The 23153-nt window shown below is 40.3% G+C and overlaps 1 protein-coding gene across 4 annotated transcripts in view; it reads left to right on the forward strand.

Annotated features, from left to right (window-relative positions):
• The window catches only part of CRHR2 (corticotropin releasing hormone receptor 2), a 181796-nt gene that overhangs the window by 112358 nt on the left and 46285 nt on the right, over nucleotides 1–23153 (forward strand). For all 4 annotated transcript variants that reach the window (XM_080387707.1, XM_080387708.1, XM_080387710.1 and 1 more), the window contains 4 exons: nucleotides 25–142; nucleotides 4088–4241; nucleotides 7850–7910; nucleotides 15376–15448. In XM_080387707.1, the coding sequence (XP_080243833.1) occupies nucleotides 25–142; nucleotides 4088–4241; nucleotides 7850–7910; nucleotides 15376–15448 (406 nt within the window). The remainder of the gene's footprint in view (nucleotides 1–24; nucleotides 143–4087; nucleotides 4242–7849; nucleotides 7911–15375; nucleotides 15449–23153) is intronic.

A 23153-nucleotide genomic window follows, 5' to 3' on the forward strand; every position in this document is an offset into this window, starting at 1 on the left:
ATTTGAATGTATTTCCCTGTTTAGGAGTATCAGATGCCTGCGGAATATTATCCACTGGAACCTGATCACCACATTCATCCTGAGGAATGTGATGTGGTTTCTGCTTCAAATGATAGATCACAACATACATGAAAGCAATGAGGTAAGTGCTTGGAGGTAGCATGTTTCTGCCATGTAATCTGGGAGCAGTCAGGGATGCTGAATTGGTTCAACAGATAGAAATAATACGAAGGACACCTGTCCACATCCTCAGAGTGACTTTCATGTAATTTCAAAAAGATGAAGCAAACGAGCTTAATTTGCTAAATTTTCATTGATTTCCTCATTATTGAATATCGCAAGGGTTTTTTTACAGTAAAAATCCCGCCCCAAAGCTTCTATCTTCATTGGCCATAGATACTTTCCAAATTTGTAAACTGTCAGACACAGGATTGTGCAAAACACTAAATTTGGTGGTTCTAGAACGTTTTTGTCAGAGCATCTTGCAGTGATGTGCACCTGTGTCGAGAAAGCATTCTTCCAGAGGGCAACATCTCCATGACAGGGTACAGAAATAATTGGTTTGTCTGTTGAAGCTCTGAGTCAGCTACTTTGGCTGATGACAGTGAGCATCTTGCTGCCTATAGTCAGTGGGACTCCCAAGAAAATAAGAAATAGGGCCTGAAACAGCACAATTTTTGTTTGTTGATATCTTTGTGGGTTTTTCTACAAAATTCCATTTTTCTACTAACCTCTTCTTTGCTGTGCTGGCCTTGAGGATGAATTTCTGCAATATGGGCTGCATCCAGCAGTGACTCCCTGTCACCTGAAAGGGATGGCTCTTTCCTGCAGGGAACCAAATGCTTCATTCCAGCTCCTTCTCTTCTTGGTCCCTTGGGGAGGACCGAAACCTTGGAGACTGAACTCACTAAACTGGTGGAGGGATAACTTAGCCAAGAAAAAAGCAAGGAGGAGTTTCCTGCTGGCTTAGCTATCTAAAGTCAGCTTTCTGATGGGTGATCGAGAGTCAGAGACAGTTCAGGGGACCAGGCAGATCCAGACAATAAAAAATGGGATGACTGAAGGGGGCGAGAAGCATCTTCTTGCATGGCATTGAGCACTCTTGAGAAATACAGCATGTCACCATGCTCCCGTTTGTCTTACGCTCCGTGTTATTTCTTGCTCACTCAAGTAAGTCCCAACTGTAAATACTTGTCTGAGTGAGGATGTTGAATCAGTCCCTATGTAAGTGCTCTAGTGCCTCCCCCTGTTTAGTCACCCAGCAGCCCCAGTAATATGAGGATTTCAGAGTGAATTGAAAGCATTCACTCCAAAAGAAAAAGCATTTTTCTCTATTTTCTTGGGGAAATATTCTACATTTCCTTTCTGGGTAGTCCTTTTTGATAGTCCCTTGGCACTTTTTTTACTGTTTTCTTTCCCTTGTAATATTCTTATAGTGGAGTATTCTCCTTTTAGGGATGTCCCCTGACATTTACCTCCATAATCAAGAAAATATGTGCCAAACCATGGATGCAAATGGATGTGCTCACACCCATCCTTCGTACTCTCTCTCTTTGGAAAGTAGGTGGACTAAAGTGTTTACAGATTATGAGCTGGATCCATGGCTGGCGTCAGTCAATGTGGCTCCACTCATGTAGGAACTGGTCCTGCAGAAACTGAAAACCACCCCAGGAGCCTGGATATCCACTCATTTTGATGTTAGCTGGGCACTCATTATCCTTGGTTAACTTTTCAAATGTAAGGTTTGACATCTGAACTTTAATCCCATACTTTGGGAAAACAGAAAAGTCATTAGTACCTAGAGAAAGAAGGACTCTGTGCATAACTCTTTATTATTATTATTCAATCAGATGCTCCTTTGAGAAGATGTAGCTTCTATTAATTCATTGTTTACTTTGTCTGTGTTTCTGACATTTTCAGAGTACAGAAGATGGTGGTATAAGAGCTTTATTGTTGACAGTTTTATGCTTTGTGATTTACTTTCATGAGTAAATATAAATAAATACACTACAAATCATAATACAGATTTTTACAGTTATTTAGGAAAAAATCAGTTAGAGTCTGGCACTCAAATGCCTCTTAAAGTGTGACTACAAAGTGCTAAGGAAAATATTAACCTGCAGATATAAGGACAGATCCTCACATGCCTCAGTTTTCATTAACACATCTTTTCTCTGCAGAACACTGCAGTCTTTTTGGAAGGTGCTTTATACAAGCTCAGTGATAACTGTTGTTCTTATTGTGGTATAAGGCAGAGTCAAAATAACACCACCAAAAGCAACGGGAGCAACATCACTCGTGCTAGCTAAAAATGGGATCTCTTCTGTGCGGATCAGTGAAGATTAAATAATGCAGTTACAGAAGCATCAAGGACTCAATGTGGAAATATTTTGCATGAAGTTATAGTGCTTATGTTAATAAAGAAAGAAAGGGAATTGCTGGTTATCTGGAGCCTATTGGTGGACACGTGTGGGGGGATCAAGAATCCTTGGTCATATAAATGAAAATACATGAATTAATAAGTTCTGCTAATTGGCTTTATTAACCAATAATAATAAATCCATAATTCCAAAATAAATTGCTCAAAATTCATTTTATTCTGGTTTCCTGTGGAAATGATGCAGAGGGGGATCTCACCACTACTATGTGTATTTGTCTGTATCTGTCCCAGTATCTACCCAATCCACTGGCAAATTCCACTCAGTTCTGACACAGGAACAACAGGCTCAGATATAATTATGTTTTACAATCCTTCTGAAAATGGGCAGCTGGGGAGAGGACAAAAACTGTGTAAGTGTTGCAGCTGTGGGAGAAAGGGGAACAAGAATCTGGATGTTATATCAGAGAATTTACATGAGACTGAGGCCACAGGGAAAGATTGAATTCATGCTCCTACCTTTGAAAAATCAAATGTGAGATTTACAGTCTTTGGAAACCTAGTCTTACTACTAACTTGTCCTACTACTAAAGTCTTGTCCAATAAATTCTTAGTCCACAGAATTTTGCTGAGTTTGATAGTGTATCTGCTACTGTGTTGACTGCCTAGAGATCATCAATACATCATGCATATGAAGTCTGAAATAAAAGTGACTGAGGGTCAAAAGTTTCAAATACTTTAGTAGAGTTAATTAAAAGGCTAGAGAATGCCAAGACCAAAATGATATCAAGGGTACCAGCTAACAGAGGTAATTAATGCCATGCTTCAGGGAATATGCTGAATACCTGTTTTGGTCAGAAAGAATTATTCCCCAATTTCTGTGTGTAGCACTGTGGAAATTACAATCAGCAGTTACTTGTGATTTATTGATGTGATGTTACCATCTGCCTCTCTATGACTAATTTTGTGTTTCACAGCTGTGCACTCACTGCACAGCTATTAGGAGAAGATGTCTTTACTGATACATTGAGCCTGACCAAAAATTCCTGTTGAAGTTACAGCAAAATTCAGAGGTGATGTGTGTAGTGACATGACTTACAAACTGAAACACTCATGGCAGGAATAAAAAGGATGAAGTAGCTGATAAAAGCATATCTTGAAAGTAAAATATATATTTGCTAAATGTCAGGTTAGGAAGGGTGCTCCTTCCCTTCAGAGGAAATGAAGCAAGACTGTGTGACATTACCTTCTATCTTATATTTTCTTTGAATGGCTCAGCAGGTTGGTTGTACTGCCTAAGATATGCTTAGGCTCTTACATCATCTTTGGATATGATCCTAGGCTATGGCTGTACCTCTCTGAAGGACCGTCTGTAGTCAGATGGCCTGCCTCCTCTTGTCTGCTTTCCACACGGCGATTTCTTAACCTGCTTGCAGACTGCTGGTGTGGGTGTGCCTTATGGCATATGAACTTTCCAGGCATGCTTAGGTACGGGAGATCTTGCACGGTGTGGTCAAAGCCAAGCCTCAGCAGAATGTCACAGATACAGCTGTGAGTTCCCGACAGCACCTAAGGTACTGTGATTCCAAGGCACAGGTCTGCACCCCATGAATGAATTCTATCATTGATTTTTAAGGGAATAACAACATACAGACTCTTGTAAATGTTCTCACCATGATTTTAAAATATTATTTTATGTTTGCTTTCCAGCCTTGGTGTCGATGTATTACCACCGTCTACAATTACTTTGTGGTGACCAACTTCTTCTGGATGTTTGTGGAAGGCTGCTACTTACACACCGCCATAGTGATGACTTATTCCACAGATAAGCTGCGGAAATGGGTCTTTCTCTTCATAGGATGGTGTAAGTGACTTGTATGTTTAAAATGGTGTTACACAGTTATAAAGGCAAGAGAAGCAAGAATAAATTTGTAAAAATCCCACTGTGGTGAAATCTGTCATTCATTCAAGCCTAAATTTGCCAGAACAACGTGAGATCAGGCTTAGTTCTCCACTGTGGCGATGACATAAAGCTAACAGGTTATTGCTGGATTTATCTTCTTCATTTAGAACCTCAGGCACCCGGTGCTAAGGAAAGAAAGAGAATTCCCAGGTTCAGCATTTTGGGAATGCAGCAGTTCATACCACATTCCTTTCACTTTGATCAGCAAGGCTGTGGTCACACCCCTTATACACTGCTGCTCAGCATGGCATGAAACAGCAAAGGCACTGTCCGTGCCCTGTGAGCCACTCGGTCTGAAGAGACACTTCTAAGTGAAAAGTTGACTAGAAGAGAAGCCCAGTTATCTGCTTTACAGCTGTCTTTTGGATGGCTGAGTGATATGCTCCTAGAAAAAAGCCTTTAACAAAGAGTCACTTGTCATCTTTGTACTGTTCTTGTGGCTACTCAGAGACAGAAAAATAGTTCACTGTATGCCCTGTTACCTCACTTCTGTGTCAGCCTGGGCCAGAGCAAAAGCTGCTCCTTTCCTGTAGCTGCATCAACATAAGCTGGCCCACCAGTACAGGTTGGGAACCAACTTTCAGAGTGGCCGTCCTGCTGAAAAGGATGTAGGGCTTGCAGTGGATGCAGACTTGACTATAAGCCATCAGTGCCTTCTCCTCATGAATAAGGTAAAAGACACTGGGCTGCACTAGGAATGTGGCCAGAAGATTGAGGGAAGTTTCTAATACTTTCTACTCAGCTTTGGTAAGGCTGCCTTTGGAATATTGTGGTCAGTTTGAGGTCTCTTAACTCAAAAGGGATGTGCAAAAAACAGGTATTATCCAGTGGAGAGCTGTCAGTATGATCAGGGATCTAGAGGACAGTACCTGTGAAGTGAGGCTGAAGGAGCTAAATGTGTTTTAATCTGGCAAAGAGGAAGCTAAGGAGAGATCTGTTAGGTACCAAGGGTCTATTTGAAAGATAATTACAAAGATGATGGAGCCAAAATCTTCTTGGCAATAGCCAATGTTATAAGAAGGGACAGTGGCCACAAATTGCAGACTAAGAGGTTCCAGTTGGTCATTAAGAAAACAGAAAATTTACCAAAAGGAAGCGCAATACAGGAACAGATAACTTAGAAGCTGTGGCATCTCTGACCTTGGAGGTATTGAAAATTCAGGAAGGCTAAGCCCTGCCTGAGGTAGGCTAGTGTTGATAGTTCTGCTTTGAGCAGGAGATTGGACTGGGCACCTTCAGAGGTCCTTTCCAACCAACGTATGCATTTTTTGAATGTGGCCAGAAGTTTAGCAAGACAAGCCCCATGCGGGCAGTTTCTTCACTTGAATGTAAAAACTGAGGTCAAACAGAACTAGTGAATTTGGCAGTTCCTTTTTGTTGAAAGAAGAAAGGTGGGAAAAAGTCGCAAATATTTTCTTTTCTGAAAGTACAATGACATTTTGTTCTGAAATGCCTCTCCCTCTCAGAATTCAGCAGAAGTAATTGAATTGCAGTTCTGAAGGCAGAAACAGCCTTGAAAACAAAATATGTCATTCAATTCAAAATCAAATGGGAGGAAATAGGAGTTGTAGTAGAAATAAAATGTTTATGTGGGGAATTGATTCAAATAGTTTTTTTCATTTTTCAATTCTCTCACAAAACTGGGAAATCAGTGGCTCACTCAGCTCTCTCTCTCACACAGACCCCCTGACTCATTTGGTCCCTAGTATTTTCCCTTCCTACCTCTCTCAGAGCCCTCTGGGTCTCCCATTACTAATGTAAGGGTGGTGTGAACTGAATATACCTTTCCTGTCACCTTTTTGTGTGCTTTCTGGCCCTGCTTTGCTTTCCTGTACACAGTCTTTTACCAGACTCATTCTTAAATCCCTGTCCAGAAGGAAAAATAAAATGTTTTCCTCCAGGAGAAAGGACATGGCTACATTTTGTCTGTTGATGCCTAGCAAGAACATGAGGGAAACAAACGCACCAAACCCTGTGAGTCGATGGTGAACAAAGTGGAAGACAAGACAAGCACTTGCAGGGCACAAAAGCCACCAGAGGTGGTGCAAAAGGAGATCAGAGCTATGCTATACTTCTTGATGAGGTTAAAGATGACCACTTAGCAATTCAGTTCCATTCCTACTGTGTTGTGATCCTCTTTCTGTGCTGCTTCATCTCTTTAAAGCCTCCATTTCCCACAGAAGAAGCAACAAATGAGAGGTTAAAAGGCAGCGTTAGATACAAGACCATGCTAACTCCTACGTCAGGGTTTAAGTCATGTTGCTTCCAGTGGGAAAGAAGCAGATACTAGTGCAGGTCACTAAATCTGGGCCTTTGGGCATGCGTTCAGCTTTGAATAGCAGTGATTTCAGAGGGATGTGAACCCGGAGGTTGGAATGAAGTATGGAGCTGGAGAGGCTTGTTCTGTGCTTTGGTTTTGCCTCAGGTGACAGATTAAAGGTAAAGTGGAACTGGAGAGGGGAAACTCTCCTCCTCCAGTTTTGACATCCATCCAGTCTTTGCATGGGGAATGCCTGGGTGAAAAAATTCCTGTTTTCCCCTGGAGGTCTGCATCAAAAGGCCAGCTCCACTCACCCTTCCTCACTTCCAGTTTCCTTCTCCAGCAAATCTCCTTCAAACCAGCTAGACTCTGAAGGGCTAACACAAAACAAGCATGAGGGCAAGGCTCTGGCCATTAGCCTGGTATAACAATGGAATTGGAAGGCAGAGGATATGGCACTGCTGGGACAGTAAGTGTACAAAGACACCTCATCTACTGCACTGAAGCTGCACCCACAAGGAACACTACTGTAGCACCTCCTGGCTACAACAGAGAAAGCAAGCCCTGTGAAGCAAATGCACGGTGTTGATGAGAACTCATGTGCACACATGGAGCGCACTGCACAGCGCAGGGAGTAGAGTGATATATATAAAATTAAGAGGAGCGGGATCTTTTAGAAAGGGCAAAAAGTGAATGAATTCTGGTATTGTGAGATATCAAGAGATTCTGTCTCATAATCCTATTTCATAGGGAAGACTCAACTAAAAAAGCTGTTGAAAAGTTTTAAAATGTACTTCATGCTAAGATCCCAATAAGTGTAAAAGCTTCTTGCAGCCTAAGAAATGAAAAACTGAACACCTACCTCCAAATACTGTCTAAGATTTTGCCATATCAGCTGCAGGAAAATGAAAAGGGACCAAAATTGCCTTTAAGTCAGCCAAAATTGTTCTGATTACTTATATAGAAATATAGGTATATATGTGTGGTTTTTAATATTTTTAGTAACTTTTCTGACTGGTTCTAGTGTTTTCTCTTGTTGAGATGATCTTTTTTATGTATACATAAGGAGGTGTTAGCAATTGTTGTGTTTCAAGGATACCAAGACAGGACCGCTTGTATTTAAGGTCTTCCAGTTAACTAATGAAGACTCTCCTTACACAAGTCTGAATCTGCTTTCGTATCATCCATGCATCCATCCATCCATCCATCCATGCATACAAGATTAACTCCTGATTTTTTGCTCCTGCAGGTATTCCATGCCCAATCATCATTGCCTGGGCCATTGGCAAGCTATATTATGAAAATGAACAGTAAGTGACATTTACATTTGTGTTTATGTGGCTCTGTAAATAAATTAAGAAATGCCTACAGGCTGAACTGGTAATTTAGAAATGAGGCTGATTGATAGGAAAGAGGAAAGTTCAAATCACCTCCTTCCAAGTTCAGACCATCTGAGATTTCAGAACACTACTTGGGTCAACTGCTGAAAATACCTTTCCCAAAATCCTTGTCCAAGTCCTGAAGCTCTCATTTGATAGCTTTGTACGTGATTTAGTCAAGGTAATCTCCTTCAATGGGAGTTTTGCTTCAGTAAGACTTTGGTAAAAGCTACATTTGAGTGCTTAAGGATTTAGCCTTCTGGGTGTGCAGAATTCAGTTGACAGTCTGCCAAGAATAATCTTGTGGCTGGAAATTTTGTATTTCTGTTTCTGGCTTTTCCAGTTGGAAACAGTTAGTGGATGAAATTGAAAAATATGGGAGATAAAGAGGCATCTGTGCTTTGGGACTTTTCCCCCCAAACTTCAATACTGATCAGATATAGCTCAGCTTGTAGTTTTCAACCAGTGTTTGGATCAATGTCTATTGTCTGTTACAGCTCCCTTCCCTAGCCTTCAAAAAAATACTTTCTCCATGAATCTGTTTTTCATATGACCATGGTGTTTGTCTGTCTATAGCACATCTGATTAAATTGTCTGCCTTGTAGGTGTATGTGTTTGCACCAATATGTGGTCTTTTATGATTAGTGGTGATTAGTCAAAACAGTAGCTGGGTGCATTTCATTGCATCTGGAAGGATGTCCAAAGTAGGTTGGATGAATTAGACTTAAATAAATTAGGCATGGGAAGAATTCCATTATGCACTACTGAGTTCCCCTTTACTCCACACAAACTTTTGAACCCTTGACCAATCTGTCTTCTGTAGCTTTAACAATTTTGTGGTTTAACTTCAGCTGGCAACTAAGTACCACGCAGTCACTCACTCACTTTCCCCTCCCTGCAGTGGGATGGGAAGGAAAAAATTGGGAAAAAGGTAAAACTTGAGAGTTGAGAGAAGAACAATTTAATAATTGAAACATAATAATAACAATAGTAATAATAACAGTAATAATATTAATATGATAATTACAATAACAACTATAACAATTGTAATGAAAAGGGGAGAAAAGGGGAGAGGAATAAAATCCAAAAGGAAGGGAAAAAATCCCAAATGATGCACAATACAATTGCTCACCACCTGCTGACCAATACCCAGCCAGTCCCAAGGCAGCAATCTCCCCCCTGGCCAACTCCCTTGAGTTTATATACTGGCCATGATCCTCTATGGTATGGGATATCCCTCTGGCCACTTCAGGTCAGCTCTCCTGGCTCTGCTCCTTCCCATCTCCTTGTGCCCCTGCTCACTGGCAGAGCACGGAACACTGAAAAGCCCTTGATTTAGAGTAAGCACAGCTCAGCAGCAACTAAAATATCAATGTGTTATCAACATTATTCTCATACTAAATCCAAAACCCACTGTACCAGCTACTAGGCAGAAAATTAACTCTATCTCACCTGAAACCAGGGCAAATGTTGGCTTTGAAGATGATAATCTAACTCCCAGGATTACACATACTGGCAATCAGACAGACACCCCTTCACTGAGGGAAAAGTTTTGTGCGATTCCATCCCTGCTTACAGTAATCGTACAGGAGAACTCATACTGCAGCCTCAAAATGGCCAGAAAAACTTCAGTTGGAACCTGCTCCTTGAGTGTCCAAGTCAGTCTGGCCTGGCAGATAGCCTCATATCACCAGATTTCCCTAATTTCTGTGATCACAGACCTTGTTTCTGGATGGGTAAAGGATCAGAACGCTCTGGGTCTGCTTCATGGTCAGGTTCCTTGAATTTTTTACCTTTCACAAGCTATGGCAGCATAGCAGCTGTCTCATTGTGCTGAAGCAGGACTTTCAGCACTAGAACTAGAGCCAAAGGAACTAGTCCGCTTAAACAGCACAAAACAAAATAACCAAAAAAACCTTCAGCCTTGAAATCTGGAGAGGCAAAACCATGTGCTTTAATAATGATGATGCACATTAAACATTCCTGTTGTGAGTGAGTTCAACACCAAGGTTTGAACACGTAATTTTGGAAGATGGCACATCACTCCCAAAAGTAATAATAGAAAGTAGGACCCCTGACAGAAACATGCCACAACATCTGTGATCACACTGCACACAAGATGTCTGGATGGAGAAGTCTGTGCCAGTGCCTTCTTTCGCCGTCATTGTATACCTGCGAAGGGAACGTGAAGGAATCTCATCTTGATGTATCACAGATATGAAAAAAGACATGATATGTTTGTCTAGGTATGTGTGCTACCTTTCACCAGCAAAGGTGTAACTGGCCCAGATCCTGCACAACAAATGAAAGGAGGATACAAAATACAGTCAGCAGGGCAAGAAAGACAAAATTATCTTATATTGGTATGCAGAATATCCAGGGTGTTCCTGTTGAGTTTCTAGGCTCAAGCTTCCTGCCTTGGGTGGATTTTCAAATGGAGCTTGTGCTTTTAAACCCATGTCGTGGACAAACCCATATGCTCTAACTCATGTACATCATTTGCCTCGCATGCTTACTGATGAGAGAGGTGCCAGGTTACTCTTGGCAGACCCAGACAATTAAACGTAGTATCTTGGGATGTTTTCACCTTCCTGTCTTTAATGCTGGTGTTTGTCTTGGAGTGAAACCTTTGCACACATCTTCACTGCATATCATAGCTGCTCCCAAGGTATTGTGCATTGAGAAAGTCCTTTTGGCTTCTGTGCACCATAAGGTGAGGAGTAATGGCCTGGAGCCTCAGTGTTGTGCTCGCTTATTGTCAGCAGTGGGGCTGAGGTTCGTGTACTTTACTCTGAGAAATCAAGACTGGATGCTTCAGTAGTGCCATTTCTTTCATTTAGCATGTGCATCCAGGCAGATGGGCAGAGCACTCGTAAATGAAGAGCTAATAAGGGCATTAAGCTGTAAGGCAAAGGCTATTAAATGAAATCTGCTTTTCACATTTGTAGTAATGTCATAGGCAGGGAAGACTCAGTAAAGTAAATGAACCAAAGCAAAACAAGAGATTAATAACTTGTTGAGGGCCTGTCAATTGTCATAAATATTCAGTCATTTTCTCAAGCATTAAAGCACGTGATACCTCAGATCGCCCCTGCTCACTGCCTCATGGGTCGAGGAAAGGAGCAGATTCTGCTAAATGGTTGAACTGAAGCACATGTAGGAATGCACCTCTGGTACACGTGTGTGAGATGTGCACATGTGTGTATTTAACTCATCATCTCTTCTCTCCAGTCCATCAGTCATTGGGACAGTTTAAACTTAGTGGCATTTCAAAATCCTTTCTCTGTGCTAGGATGATATAGAAACCATGCTTTTAATTTGAATTCTGTATGTGCAATTATAGACAAAAGAGAAAAAACTAAGCCCTGGCTTTGATAAATAATTGCAGTCAGGATACTGGAGCATCTCTCATATGAGGAGAACCTGATAGGGTTAGGAGTGTTTAGCCTGGAGAGAAGGGTCAGGGGGATCTTATCAATGTTTATAAACAACTTATAGGAGAATATGAAGAAGGCAGAGCCAGACACTTCTCAGTGGTGCCCAGTGACAGGACAAGAGGCAGTGGCACAGTTCCATCTGAACATCAGAAAATGCCTTTTTGTTGTGAGTGTGGTAGAACACTGGAAGAGGTTGCCCAAGGAAGTTGTGAAGTCTTTTATCTTTGGAGCTACTCAAAAGCCAGCTGAGCACAGCTCTGAGCAACCTGCTTCTGCTGACTCTGCTTTGAGCATGGGAGTGGACTAGACAATCTCCAGAGGTTCCTGCCAACCTCAGCTACTCTGTGAAAACAGGCTGCTCTCCCCAGTCAGCAAAGCTCCGTGTATCTTGAGCACTGGCAAAATCATGTGCTATTCCCCCATGAGGTCAGACCTAGTAAACAGGTCGCATGCAGAAGACATGCTCTCCTGCAGCTTCCAAGAGTGTTTGCATATCCCAGTGAACAAGCCAAAATTCCCAACAAAATAGCAGACTTCTTCATCCAAGTATGCATTTGAATTGTAACTTGAGTTATTTGAAGGTTGAACTGGTGTTCAAGTTTTGTAGCTCATAACACTTTGAAAGCTCAGAATAACAACAGGAAGAATGTTAAGAAAATGCTTCAGTCAACTTCATAACTTTTTTCATATTTGTACTTACAGAGACCATGTTCTGCAGAGTAAGGCAAATATAATTGGTACTGTGGCAAATACCCTGTCTGGGGTTTAGCAGTTCTTTAGCAACATCTGACAACTCTGAAAAAATGTGCTGTTAAGTCTCAATAAAAAAACCCACACAAATGATTATGAATTATTGCAGTAATTTTATTGATGGACAGTTGGTAATGGGAATAACATTAATAAGGTCTAATTAACAATTACTATAAAACCAGTGGTGGATTTTGTTATATAAAGAACTATCAGAGGACTATGAAGAATATTAATGTGCTTTTCAATAGAAGTGTGTTTACATATCTGAATATAATCAGAACTGTCTTCCTAATTTGTCCTCTTCAATATTCAGGGGGTATTTGTTTATTTTTTCAGAGGTAAAAAAAAAAAAAAAAGTGAAAAAAAATAGAAAATGGCTTTTGTTTCACACAGATGGAATTAAAATTCTGATGCACCAAGTAATTTTCAGTGGTTTAGGTTTCTCTTTTTGGTTTTAAAAAAAAAGTCCATTGCTGATTTTATTGCAGAAATAATGGCTTATGTTGGATTTAAAGTAAGAGTTAAGATGACAGGCAGAAACGTTGCAATATTTCTGCTATGGACCCAGTTTGAACAGTTAGACTGTAAATATGAAATACAGTAGAGAAATGCAGACTTATGTAATGTCACTAGCAAATACTTGGCCTCTCACCGGTACTCATCTGATTTAATGGGTGTATTAGAAATGTTTAAATTACTATGTAACAGGTGTGTTTCATAGCCTAATGAGATGAACACCATCCCAGAAAAGCTGCTTGCTTTTTCTCCACTAACTACAGAAGGAATCTGGAGCATCAAGCTCCTCTATAGGTGCCTGTGTTGTAGAAGTCTACCTTTGGCCACAACCATGGTTCCTCAAATTGTGTGAAAGGGTGTATATACACATGATGCTTCACTCAATGCAACCTTGGTCTAATACAGGGCTTCAGTTAATAAATATTAGCATTTTGCTCTTCAGTATGGTCTTACAGTTAATCAATATTTAAATACCAAAGAGCAATGAGCAGCCTTTGCCCTGTCACGTCTTCTGTGGTTTACCAGCTCTGTTCCAAATTCTTTTCTGACTTTTTCTAACCCACTAAGTTCTGCCACATGCCTCGGTCTGCTTCTTATTAGTCCCTTTGCTAGATTCCTCTGCTAGAACAGCCAGCTTCCCAGAAACTCCTCTTCTAATACCTCTTGATTCTCTGAGTTTCAGGCAACAGATAACAATTCTCCTAAAATGCCCTTCAAAAACCTCTCGAAAGTAGGTTTTGCAAGTTCTAGAGAGTTGTGTTTCCTGCCTTGACATATCTTGTAATTCATTTTTCTTCATATCTTTCCATATCCCTAACAAAAAAGAATAATATCAGTTTAATGCATTTAAGGCTGCCCTGGGGATTCTTCTTGGATGATAACTTAGCTGGAGGAAGTACCTTATTCCAAGTCTTGCTATCATCACCAGATTTTGGAAGATCAGTTGCAAAATTATCTATTTACAGTAATCTGCAGTCAGTGCACCAGGGAATAACAGACATGTTTTATATTTATAAAATATTCAGAGCTCTCTCATTCATTTGGAACTTAAAAGATGTAGAAATCGAGTCAAGAAAAGGCAAACAATTGTGTGATACTGTATCCTAGATACTTGCTGCATATCTCAGCATTTCTGAACAGTCAGTTCAGTAAGAGCATTTTGCAGTGGAGAAACAGCTCCTTCTGTTTTAGCAAACAACACATCTTGGAGAAAGGCTTTGGGGGCATTATATGATTCAAAACAATTCCATCCAAACCATAGCTTTCCTTATCTCAGTTTATTTGCCTTGAACTTCTGCAGTTGTTTCTTACAGACTGCAACCCCTTTAAGGTAACAAGTGTTAATTCTTGCATGCTTGAAAAATTGCAAATCTGCACCTGACTCCATGTCTCCAGTGGCACTAGGATTATCTTTTGCGTAATTTTTGCTGTGTAGACTTGTTATACGGTATCAACAAAAAGGAAGAAAACTCTCAGACCCTTGAACTCCAAAACCTACTTCCTAAGGGAACTGGAGCTCCAGTGAACTAAACCTTTAGGCATTATGATCGCAAAGTTGTCTCCACATGGTGGAACCAGGATCCAGACCATGTGGCTGTATCTGTAATATTAAATTTTCTGGGCCTGGAATCGTTCCTGGGACTGGTTCCAAATAGCATGGAGTAGTTCACATCCATATTATTAAACCCTCTTGGCCTCGAAATCAAGGTAGCTGCAGTTTGTAGACTACTGGGAATGTCCTCTGGCTCATGCTAGCTCCAGATTTATTCCCCAGGAATAGTTTTGGAGTTGGCTATTGTTTGTCCTGGGCCAAAACTACACCGAGGAAAACGTAATGGTATAAATTATTGAGTCCAGACTTAAGCCCAGTTTATGATTCACTTACTGACATAAATATAACTGATTTATTACTCTCAGTTAAGAGAATGAAATGAACATCAATATGGGTTTCTGTGAAATCACAGGTTTAGTCTATTGTATAACACAACAGGGAGAAAATACTTGTAATTAGCAGAAGTGAAAGTCAAGCCAGCACTCAGTGACACATGACACATCCGGGCTCCCTGCTAGTTTGAGGCCCTTCAGTTTACCTGTCGTTTCACTTAACCTGAGTTGTTTTCCCTTTGGTGATGTTTGATCAGGTATTTGCTAGCTTCAAGTGATGTCTGTACTGTATGCTGGATTTGGTGGTCACCAGCGTGGTTCAAAGCCAATGAGGTGAACTCCTTATTCATCCAGTACCGTATTTAGACAGCATTTCCATGCAACTTGAGACGTATTTGCTGTAACAGCCTTTACTTTATGGAGTTTAAGTGTCTTCAGGCTCTGCAATAGATAACAGATTTTTTTTCCTTACATCAAATATTTCTTTCATCTGTTTTTCAGATGCAGCAGGATGCATTTTTGCATCCTCCTTATAGTAGATTCTCACATTTCTTGGAAATATTTACATGGGCAATAGCCAAAAACGTAGTGGAAATATGAATGGTCTAATGGGAGGGCAAAATGGAGCTCAGATCTGTGTCCAAAGAAAAGGTGGCTTTGCAGCAGAAAACTCAATCACTTGCTGATTACATGTATGATTAACCGACTCACGGAATAAGGGAACATCTCTCTATGGTGTCCTTGATATTATAATCTAAAAGTATATTCCCCATTATAAGTGATTTTCTTACTTGTTTTATTTCTTACAGATGCTGGTTTGGAAAAGAGCCAGGAAAATATATCGACTACATATATCAAGGGCCAGTGATTCTTGTTCTTCTGGTAAGCGTGTATGTGGGTGGAAGGACACTGCCATCTCCCACTGAGGGATAATTTGATAGACATCTGTGATGTTCCACATCTACTTTTATGTAAAATAAGACACAAACAAGGTCAAACATCTTCAGCTGTTCTCTGAAGTTGCCACAGTAGCTAATACTGCAAGTCAGAAGTGCAGTGATCTGGTTTTGGCTGTTTCCTTGACCTTAGCCCATTCTTTTATCTTCCCTCTGTAACACAGTTTGCCTGCCCTTTGTACAATGTTTTGAGATATGGGAAGAAAAAATGTTTAAAAACGGGAGGTACCTTACCATATCTGATCATCCACTTGAGGTTCTTGAGAACTAGGGCAATTCAATCATGCACATTGATTAGAAAAATGAAGTAAGTATGGTAGGGAATTGCCTCTGCTTGTAGGGTCATCTACATCTTCTACACTCCTACTATTGCTGTGTGTTTGCCAGCTTTCCTGTTGTTTCCTTTTCAGTGCCGCCTACAGTCAGAGGCTGTTTATCTGTTTACCCAACACAGTCTCCTGCGCCAATGAACAGTAGGCAGAGGAAGAAGGAAGCTCATTCATAAACAATTTCAAACCTTCAACTAAAGCGCAGTGATCTTTTCCCAGAAAATATTGGGTATGGATAGAAAAGATCAGTGCTATTAGAAAGGACAACACTGAAAAACCTGATTCTTTTGTTCCATTCCTTTGTGGTAAAAGCCAACTAGGAGGAAGGCAGATGTCCAAACAGAGAATCTACAGGGCTCAGTGGAGTCCCCTCTCTTAGGGAACCAAGACTTAATATATCTGTCCCTTATGCCACTCCAGGACCCATGAAGAAATGTGTAAGTGCTCCAGAATAGGCAGCCACTGCCAGCTTTTTCAAAGCTAAAAAGTCTTGTGGTCTCACCTTGTCAGTGCTGTGCCTTTCATGTGATTCAGCATTAAAAAAAGCTTCTCCGTTGCATAGGAAGCCAGCTACTCATCTGAATGTTTCCTAAGCTGAAGTCAGGAGAGTTAATTTCTGGGTTAATTGTTAAGATGCAGCAACCAAATTGTATTGTGCGTAGCTGAAAAGAGAAAAACATAGTAGGAGTATGTTTAAATGTAAAAAAATCTTTTATTTATGTTCTAAGGCAAGAAATACAAGTGGTATGATACCCGCAATATAACTGCGTGTCAGCAGGGGAGCCATCCCAAAACCACAGAGCCTCATAGTAAATGGGCTCATGGACACAGAGACTTAACTCACAAACAAATCCTATACAGACAACACAAGGTAGCAGGTTTCCAATTCTCAGAGCATTTACTTTTCACATCATTGCCCAGAAGGCTGTGAATCCATAACACCTTTAATCAACAAGATGTGGAAAATCCTTGCGTAGCATCTCTGGCAGATACCATAGGTGGCTTAGAGTCACGAAAACAGCTTTGTTCTCCCCAGAACAGCACTTTCTATTTAAAGACCCCAAAGAGGCACAGAGAATGGGGGTGCAGTTGGAGGCTGGCTCTTTATATACACGTCATTATATCTACCTCTAATTTAGAGCAGCCTTGAGACCCCTCTAAACTGAGCCAATAACTATACTGCCCTGAACTGACACTGTGTGTTAAACCTTTCTACGTTAGCCTGAACTTGAGCTCTAATTAAAACTCTAATGAGATAACAACAGTAATTGCACTGTGGGGTGGAAAGCAGCTGATATGATTTAGAGGAATAACATAAGGGCAAGCCCTTACTTCTCCTTGGGGTTACTCCCATCAGAAAGCACTGCTGGGTGAGGAAAAGAGCTCTCTGGAAATATAATCTAAAAGGCAAACCTGAAAAGCCCTGTTAAGTACACTCCTGATAGCTAAAATGTGTTGCCCCCCACCCCCCACCCCGCCTCACCCTTTTTTTCTTTTAAACTGACAGTTGAGTCTTGTGTTTCTAATTAAGATACACAACTCTGCAGTGTGTTAAAGCAAGCTGTCAGCCTCATTTTTTGATCTTTATGTGAAAATCAAATCGTAAGTAATGACTCAAGCATCACTTATTATTATTGGAGTTGCTGACCCTTTCGAGGGTGATGTGAGGAAATGCTGGGTAAAGAGCACTGAAGTGTGGCGTCTGCCAAGTACCCAGGGGGATGCAGTCAAAAGTTACACACACCCCAGCACATCAGTATGTCTCTGCCTTAACACAGGTGGGGACAAAGTACTGCTCTTCCCTCCAGTGAACAATGGTCGCCAGAAATGGAAGATACAAAGAATTAAAAAACCATACAAACCTGTGACCTCCTTCAGTCACAGCTAATGAGTTGGATTTCAACTAACAAAGAATTGAAATGTTCAGCTGAAGTTCATGTTTTATGAAATCACATTCAGGACAATTCTGCGAGAGAACTGTCCCTGTGTACTGCTGGAAAGTTAGAGACATGAATGTTACTAGGAGAAATTAATGTTATTTCCAAAAGAGAGTTCACACTAAAAACTAAAAGTCCAAAAATTCCATCAAATGTCAACATGTGAGCACTCAGGCTGTGGCAGTTAAAGTTGGTGTCACCCACTTTAGTTAAGAGCCAAGTGCCCAGTGTAAAGTTTTGGTTACCTGTTAGACACAGGCAGCATCATTACGTATTCAAGAAGCATCATTATACCAGCAAGTGGTGATATGATTAGAGTGCTTTTGTTGGTAAATATTCTTAGTTCCAGAGGGATCAAACATGCTTCTAAAGATGTTGAGTCTTTTTAAAAGAGAGGAGAATTTCATCTGTCAAAAATTCTTTCCGCCGGGTTTTTTTGTCGCATTTTCTTGCCTCCATGCATTTAACTGCTGCAGCCCAAGGTAGTATAACACCAAGAAACACGTCATGCAGGAATTCTAATCCTCACTAAGAAATAAAGACTGGCCAGAAATAAAGTCCATTTGTCACAGTAGCAATACTCAAGTCCATCTTTAAACCATATCATTCTCTGTTATATCTCAGGGTACAAAAACCTTGAATAGTGCAATAGATTTGTTTGATTGCTTTCCTACTTCCGAAGAAACTTGAACATTGTCTTGGGCTGAAAATGGGGAAACAATTTCAGAGACAATTTCAGATGCAATTTCAGAGGCAAAGGAAACCGGGTATAAATGCTGATCCTGAATATTGGGTGAGAAACCTGTACTTTTATTGACAAAAATGTGAGGGAGAAAATGTAGGTAATCATCCTTTGTTTCATTCCTGAATGGATTTTGACTTCAACATATCCCAGGAGAGATCTAACCATTCAGTATATTGGATGCTTTGAAATTCAGTTTCTGATAGCACTAGAAAAACACACTGTGTTAAGTATTTTCACTAAGTATATTTACTAATAAGTATATTCACAACATTTCACTAATTTTTCAAATTAGTGTTTTTTAAAATTCTGGTATCTTTCCTCAGACTGGCATAACCAAGTTTTGATCATACATCCCTCTCTGAAGGTAAATAAAGGACAAAGAGTTGGAAATACATGCCAGGGAACTGAATTTCAGCCTGATTTTGTTAAGAAAAATACCTTTCTTATGTGCAATTTTAAATGTAATCTCTGTCAAAGAACCGGTGAACCATGAAAACACAGCAAGATCAGAGAACGAACCTCAGCAGATAGGCACTGGAGGCAGTTAACTGGGCTGCTTTTTTTGTCAATAAATACTGTTGTGAATTGACCCCAGATATGAACTGCTCTGCAATATTTGTCAGAGCTAAAATGTATTACATTTTCAGTTTTTTGAACAGGCAGATCAAATATTTAGGTTTTCTCAAACCTTCCATTCAGCTTTAATAGATTTTTTTTTTCTCTTGTGCTTGAAAACTGAACAGTTTTCTAACCTCTGCTTTTTTGGTCTCTGAAAATAATTCACCACATTCAATTAACTGCTGGTATAAGTGGGTATATGAGCTGATAGGAAGAGGTGGAGTTCATTTTTCTGTCTCTGCCTTCATCAGCTATTCACTTTTCAACAAGTTAGATTGCTGCTTTGGGTCTCAGTTTCCCCAACTATAAAGCAGGCTTAATGATACTTACCTTCCTTCGTAAAATGCTTTGAGATTCCTGGATGACAAGTGCTGTAGAAGAGTTAAGTGCCCTTAAGAAGATGGGCTTGTCCTTATTGCATTGTAGAATTTTGTTCAGGAGACAGCTGCCACATGTACTGAAGTGGTCTTTGTGATGTGCTAATCATTAATGACAGCATTTTTGTGATGGCAAGATCAAAGCTTGCCCCAGTACTCAAGGTGTGACAACACAAATGGATTTTTGTAGCAGCATCCTGTGGTCTGTTTTATTTTCTTTTTCTTTGGAAATTCCAAACATTTTTTGTTTCCTTTCTTGAGTACCGCTGGGAACTGAGGTGAAGTTTTCAGGGAGCCAGATGGTGTAATTCCAACATTTCTTTTGTAAATGAAAATACCCAGAGCTCATAACTCTTCATGCAAAGATTGCTTTACTTCCACATTGTGTTACCTTTATATCATGTGGTTTCATGTGCCATTTTATTGCCTGGTCACTTAGTTTTGTGAGTCCCTGTACAGCAATTTGCAATCAGCCTTTATTTATGCTATCCTGAATAGCTAAGTGTAACTAAAAACCTTGTAGCCTGCCCTTCATTCCCTTTTATAGATCACTCAGGTCTCTGTAAAACAGCACAGATCTATCAGTAGCCTCTCTCCATTGAGAAAACAGACTATATAAATCTATATTGCTACCCTTTCTTTCTTGTGTTTCTATCATAATGCTCTTCCCTCCAAACTTCTAACAACCACATTTCTATAGGAGCCTTTAGAGAAACAAATTTTAATTGCTTTGAGAAACCTGAGTGGACTGCCGGATCTCTCTTGTCCCCATGCTGACTTTCAGAGGACTTCACAAACCATGTAATTCTTCCTCCTTACACCTTATTTCTATCAATTATTTTCTTTACAGTGCTTGCAAAGAATTTGTCCAGCTCCAACTCAGCTTCAGGTTATGGGATAGAGCAATATCTTGTATGTAGCAGTCACTGGCTGATGTTCTGGAAGACCATGTCGTAAAGAGAGTTTCAGTAAATATTTGAGTTTGTTTAGTTTTTCAAAGCCAATACTGTGGAAAGGTATGGTGTTTTTTATATCACAGAGGAGAGTGGAGGTACTTAAGCTTATTAGTGTTATTGACAAAAAGGAAATTGTCATAAATGACATAAGCTAACAAGACTTCTAGCACTCACCGAAGTATGCTTCATTAACTATTTTCCAATAAAAGTGAGGGCATAGTAAAAATTTATGTGATATTGCCCACTTGTGCAAAGGATGTTTCAATCCAACTATTTACAATAGCTATAGGAGTTGACTCAGTAATTCTTCCCATCTCATGTCCTAGTTTATCAGTGTAACAATACTGTAGTGTTCACACATATATTTTTTTCTTGAAATGTGCTGCTGCCTGCTTTTCCATGATTATCCTAACACCACAAAGGCATTTACACCTCTGAAGAGCAGAGCCATCTTTCTGCTATCCTGCTACAGACATCTTTTTCCAATATACCTTTAGGAGTATTGCAGGTAGAGGAAACAGGTTTATTAAGCAACTTAATATTTATAGAATCCATCCTTTTCTGATATATTCCAATAGATAAAATCTGTAGTGCATCTTAATCTTGATCTTCGCTTCCTTTTGCTTGATGCTTTGGCTCCCCTGGATCAGTTGTCCTGACTCTGCTCCCTCCCAGCTTCTTGTGCACCTCCTCACTGGCAGAGCACGGGAAACTGAAAAGCCCTTGACTTAGAGTAAGTGCTGCTTAGTGACAACTGAAACATCAGTGTGTTATCAACTTTATTCTCCTACTAAGTCCAAAACCAAAGCACTGTACCAGCGACTAGGAAGAAAATTAACTATCTCAGTCAAAACTAGTACACTTGACAGTAATGCTCCACTCAAAATATTGCAGTCCACATTGCTAAAGTTCCTTCCTTTTGATCTTTTAAAAAAGTCATAAAGGTTTTTTCACTTGCCATTTTATATTTGGAAGCATTGTACCTATGTATAAATCTGTATGCATTTCATTTTTAGTTTTTTCTGAAAAACATTCCCTAGTTCTGTGCAACCATCTTCCTTGCTGATATAACTGCTTCTCTGCGTATTTTGTTAGTCTGTGCTGACTCTCTTCACACTTATGCTTCCACTTCTGCATTGTTCTGTTCAGAGACTGAGAACTAGTAGTAGTAGTAGTAGTATTGGTGGTGGTTGTTGTTGTTATTATTATTAATATATCTTTTTCCTTTTCCCTTCTCCTTCCTATATGACTGGCTTTTTTTTTTTTTTCCTGGGCCACAGGGTAGCCAATAGTTTTCCTATTGTGCTGTTTCAATCTAATTCTCTCTACAGATTCCCAGTTCTTCCACTGCTACCAAGGTTGTAGCTCATGACCTGCAAACTGTTTACATCCCTGAGTATTTCTTACAAAACATTTATCATAATTTCCACTGGTTTGCAAGCGTGCTGTCATAGCTACACATAGGATAAAGATAATATGCTAATTTGATTACGGTCCATCCAGAATTTATCTCCAATTCTGCCATCATTGCTATTATTATCTTTTTGTTTACATTTTATAGCTGTGGATTCAGTAGTGTCAAACAAGGTGTTCAATACCGTGTACACTCCTACAATGTCTCTTTCTTTCTATCATTTCTAATTCAGTTTGTGAGATATTCCACAGAGATATTCCAATAAGAAACTCATGTGACCAGCAGCGGTTGCCCAGAAAACTTTGTCCAAAATTCATTCTGTCAAGTCATATTCAGAGTACTTTCCAGATAGGAAATCACATTTCATCAGTGAGTTGCTGGATGGTTCCTCTTTGGAGGGAGACTCTCTCTTGAGTCTTCTCTTATGATTTGTACTGTCAACACAAGGCAACTTAAACCTGCCCAGCCTGGATTGCTGCCAGGTGGACTAGTCACGGTAGTATGCCCATGGTTTAGGCTGTCGTGTCATCTCAGTGATTTTCAGTGTGCTGGTGTGATTAGTTCGTTGTCAAGGGGCTATCACTCAGCCCAGGCAGGAACTCCCTGCGTGCCGTTGTTATTTTTGCAAGTGTATGTGTTTACTGGTGTCGCAACATTCAGAGTGTTCCTGGCTTGTCAAGTGAGATAGTTGGAGAAGAGCTCTGTTGGGTCACATGTGACTGCAGACCCCATGGTAGCTGACTTGGCTGGGCAGTGACCTGCAGTTTTTTAACAAAGCTTTTTCAATACAAGGTGATTCAGGAGAGACAGAAGAACCAGCAAAGTGTTAAGAGGATCACAGATGGGCTTATAAGATTGGAAAAGAGGCTGTGAACATGTTCATGCGTGATACAGGGCTCTAGTGAGGAAATGGCATGATCCCAGCTAGGACTGGAGTTGCGTTTGAACTTTGGTTTAGGTGACAGTGTGGGCAAAGGCAAGGGTCTGTGTGCTGATGTTTAACACAGACACCAGTTAAGGAAGCTGTCTGCTCATTTACCACTCTCTCCCTTCCCCACCAAAACATGACTCCATCCTGTATAATCTTCAGGATGTGTATAGTCCTGCTCTGCTTGCCGGGAGGGCTGGTCTTTCACTGCTGCTCTAGGAAGTCTCTTACACAGTCTTGCTGATCATGACCATCCACCACATTATGCCTTGCTCTTCTTAATCACATCTCATTATTCCTGATTTTCCAGCACTTCCCTGTATGCCA

Source organism: Falco punctatus, assembly GCF_963210335.1.
Source record: "Falco punctatus genome assembly, chromosome: 4".
NCBI lineage: Eukaryota > Metazoa > Chordata > Aves > Falconiformes > Falconidae > Falco > Falco punctatus.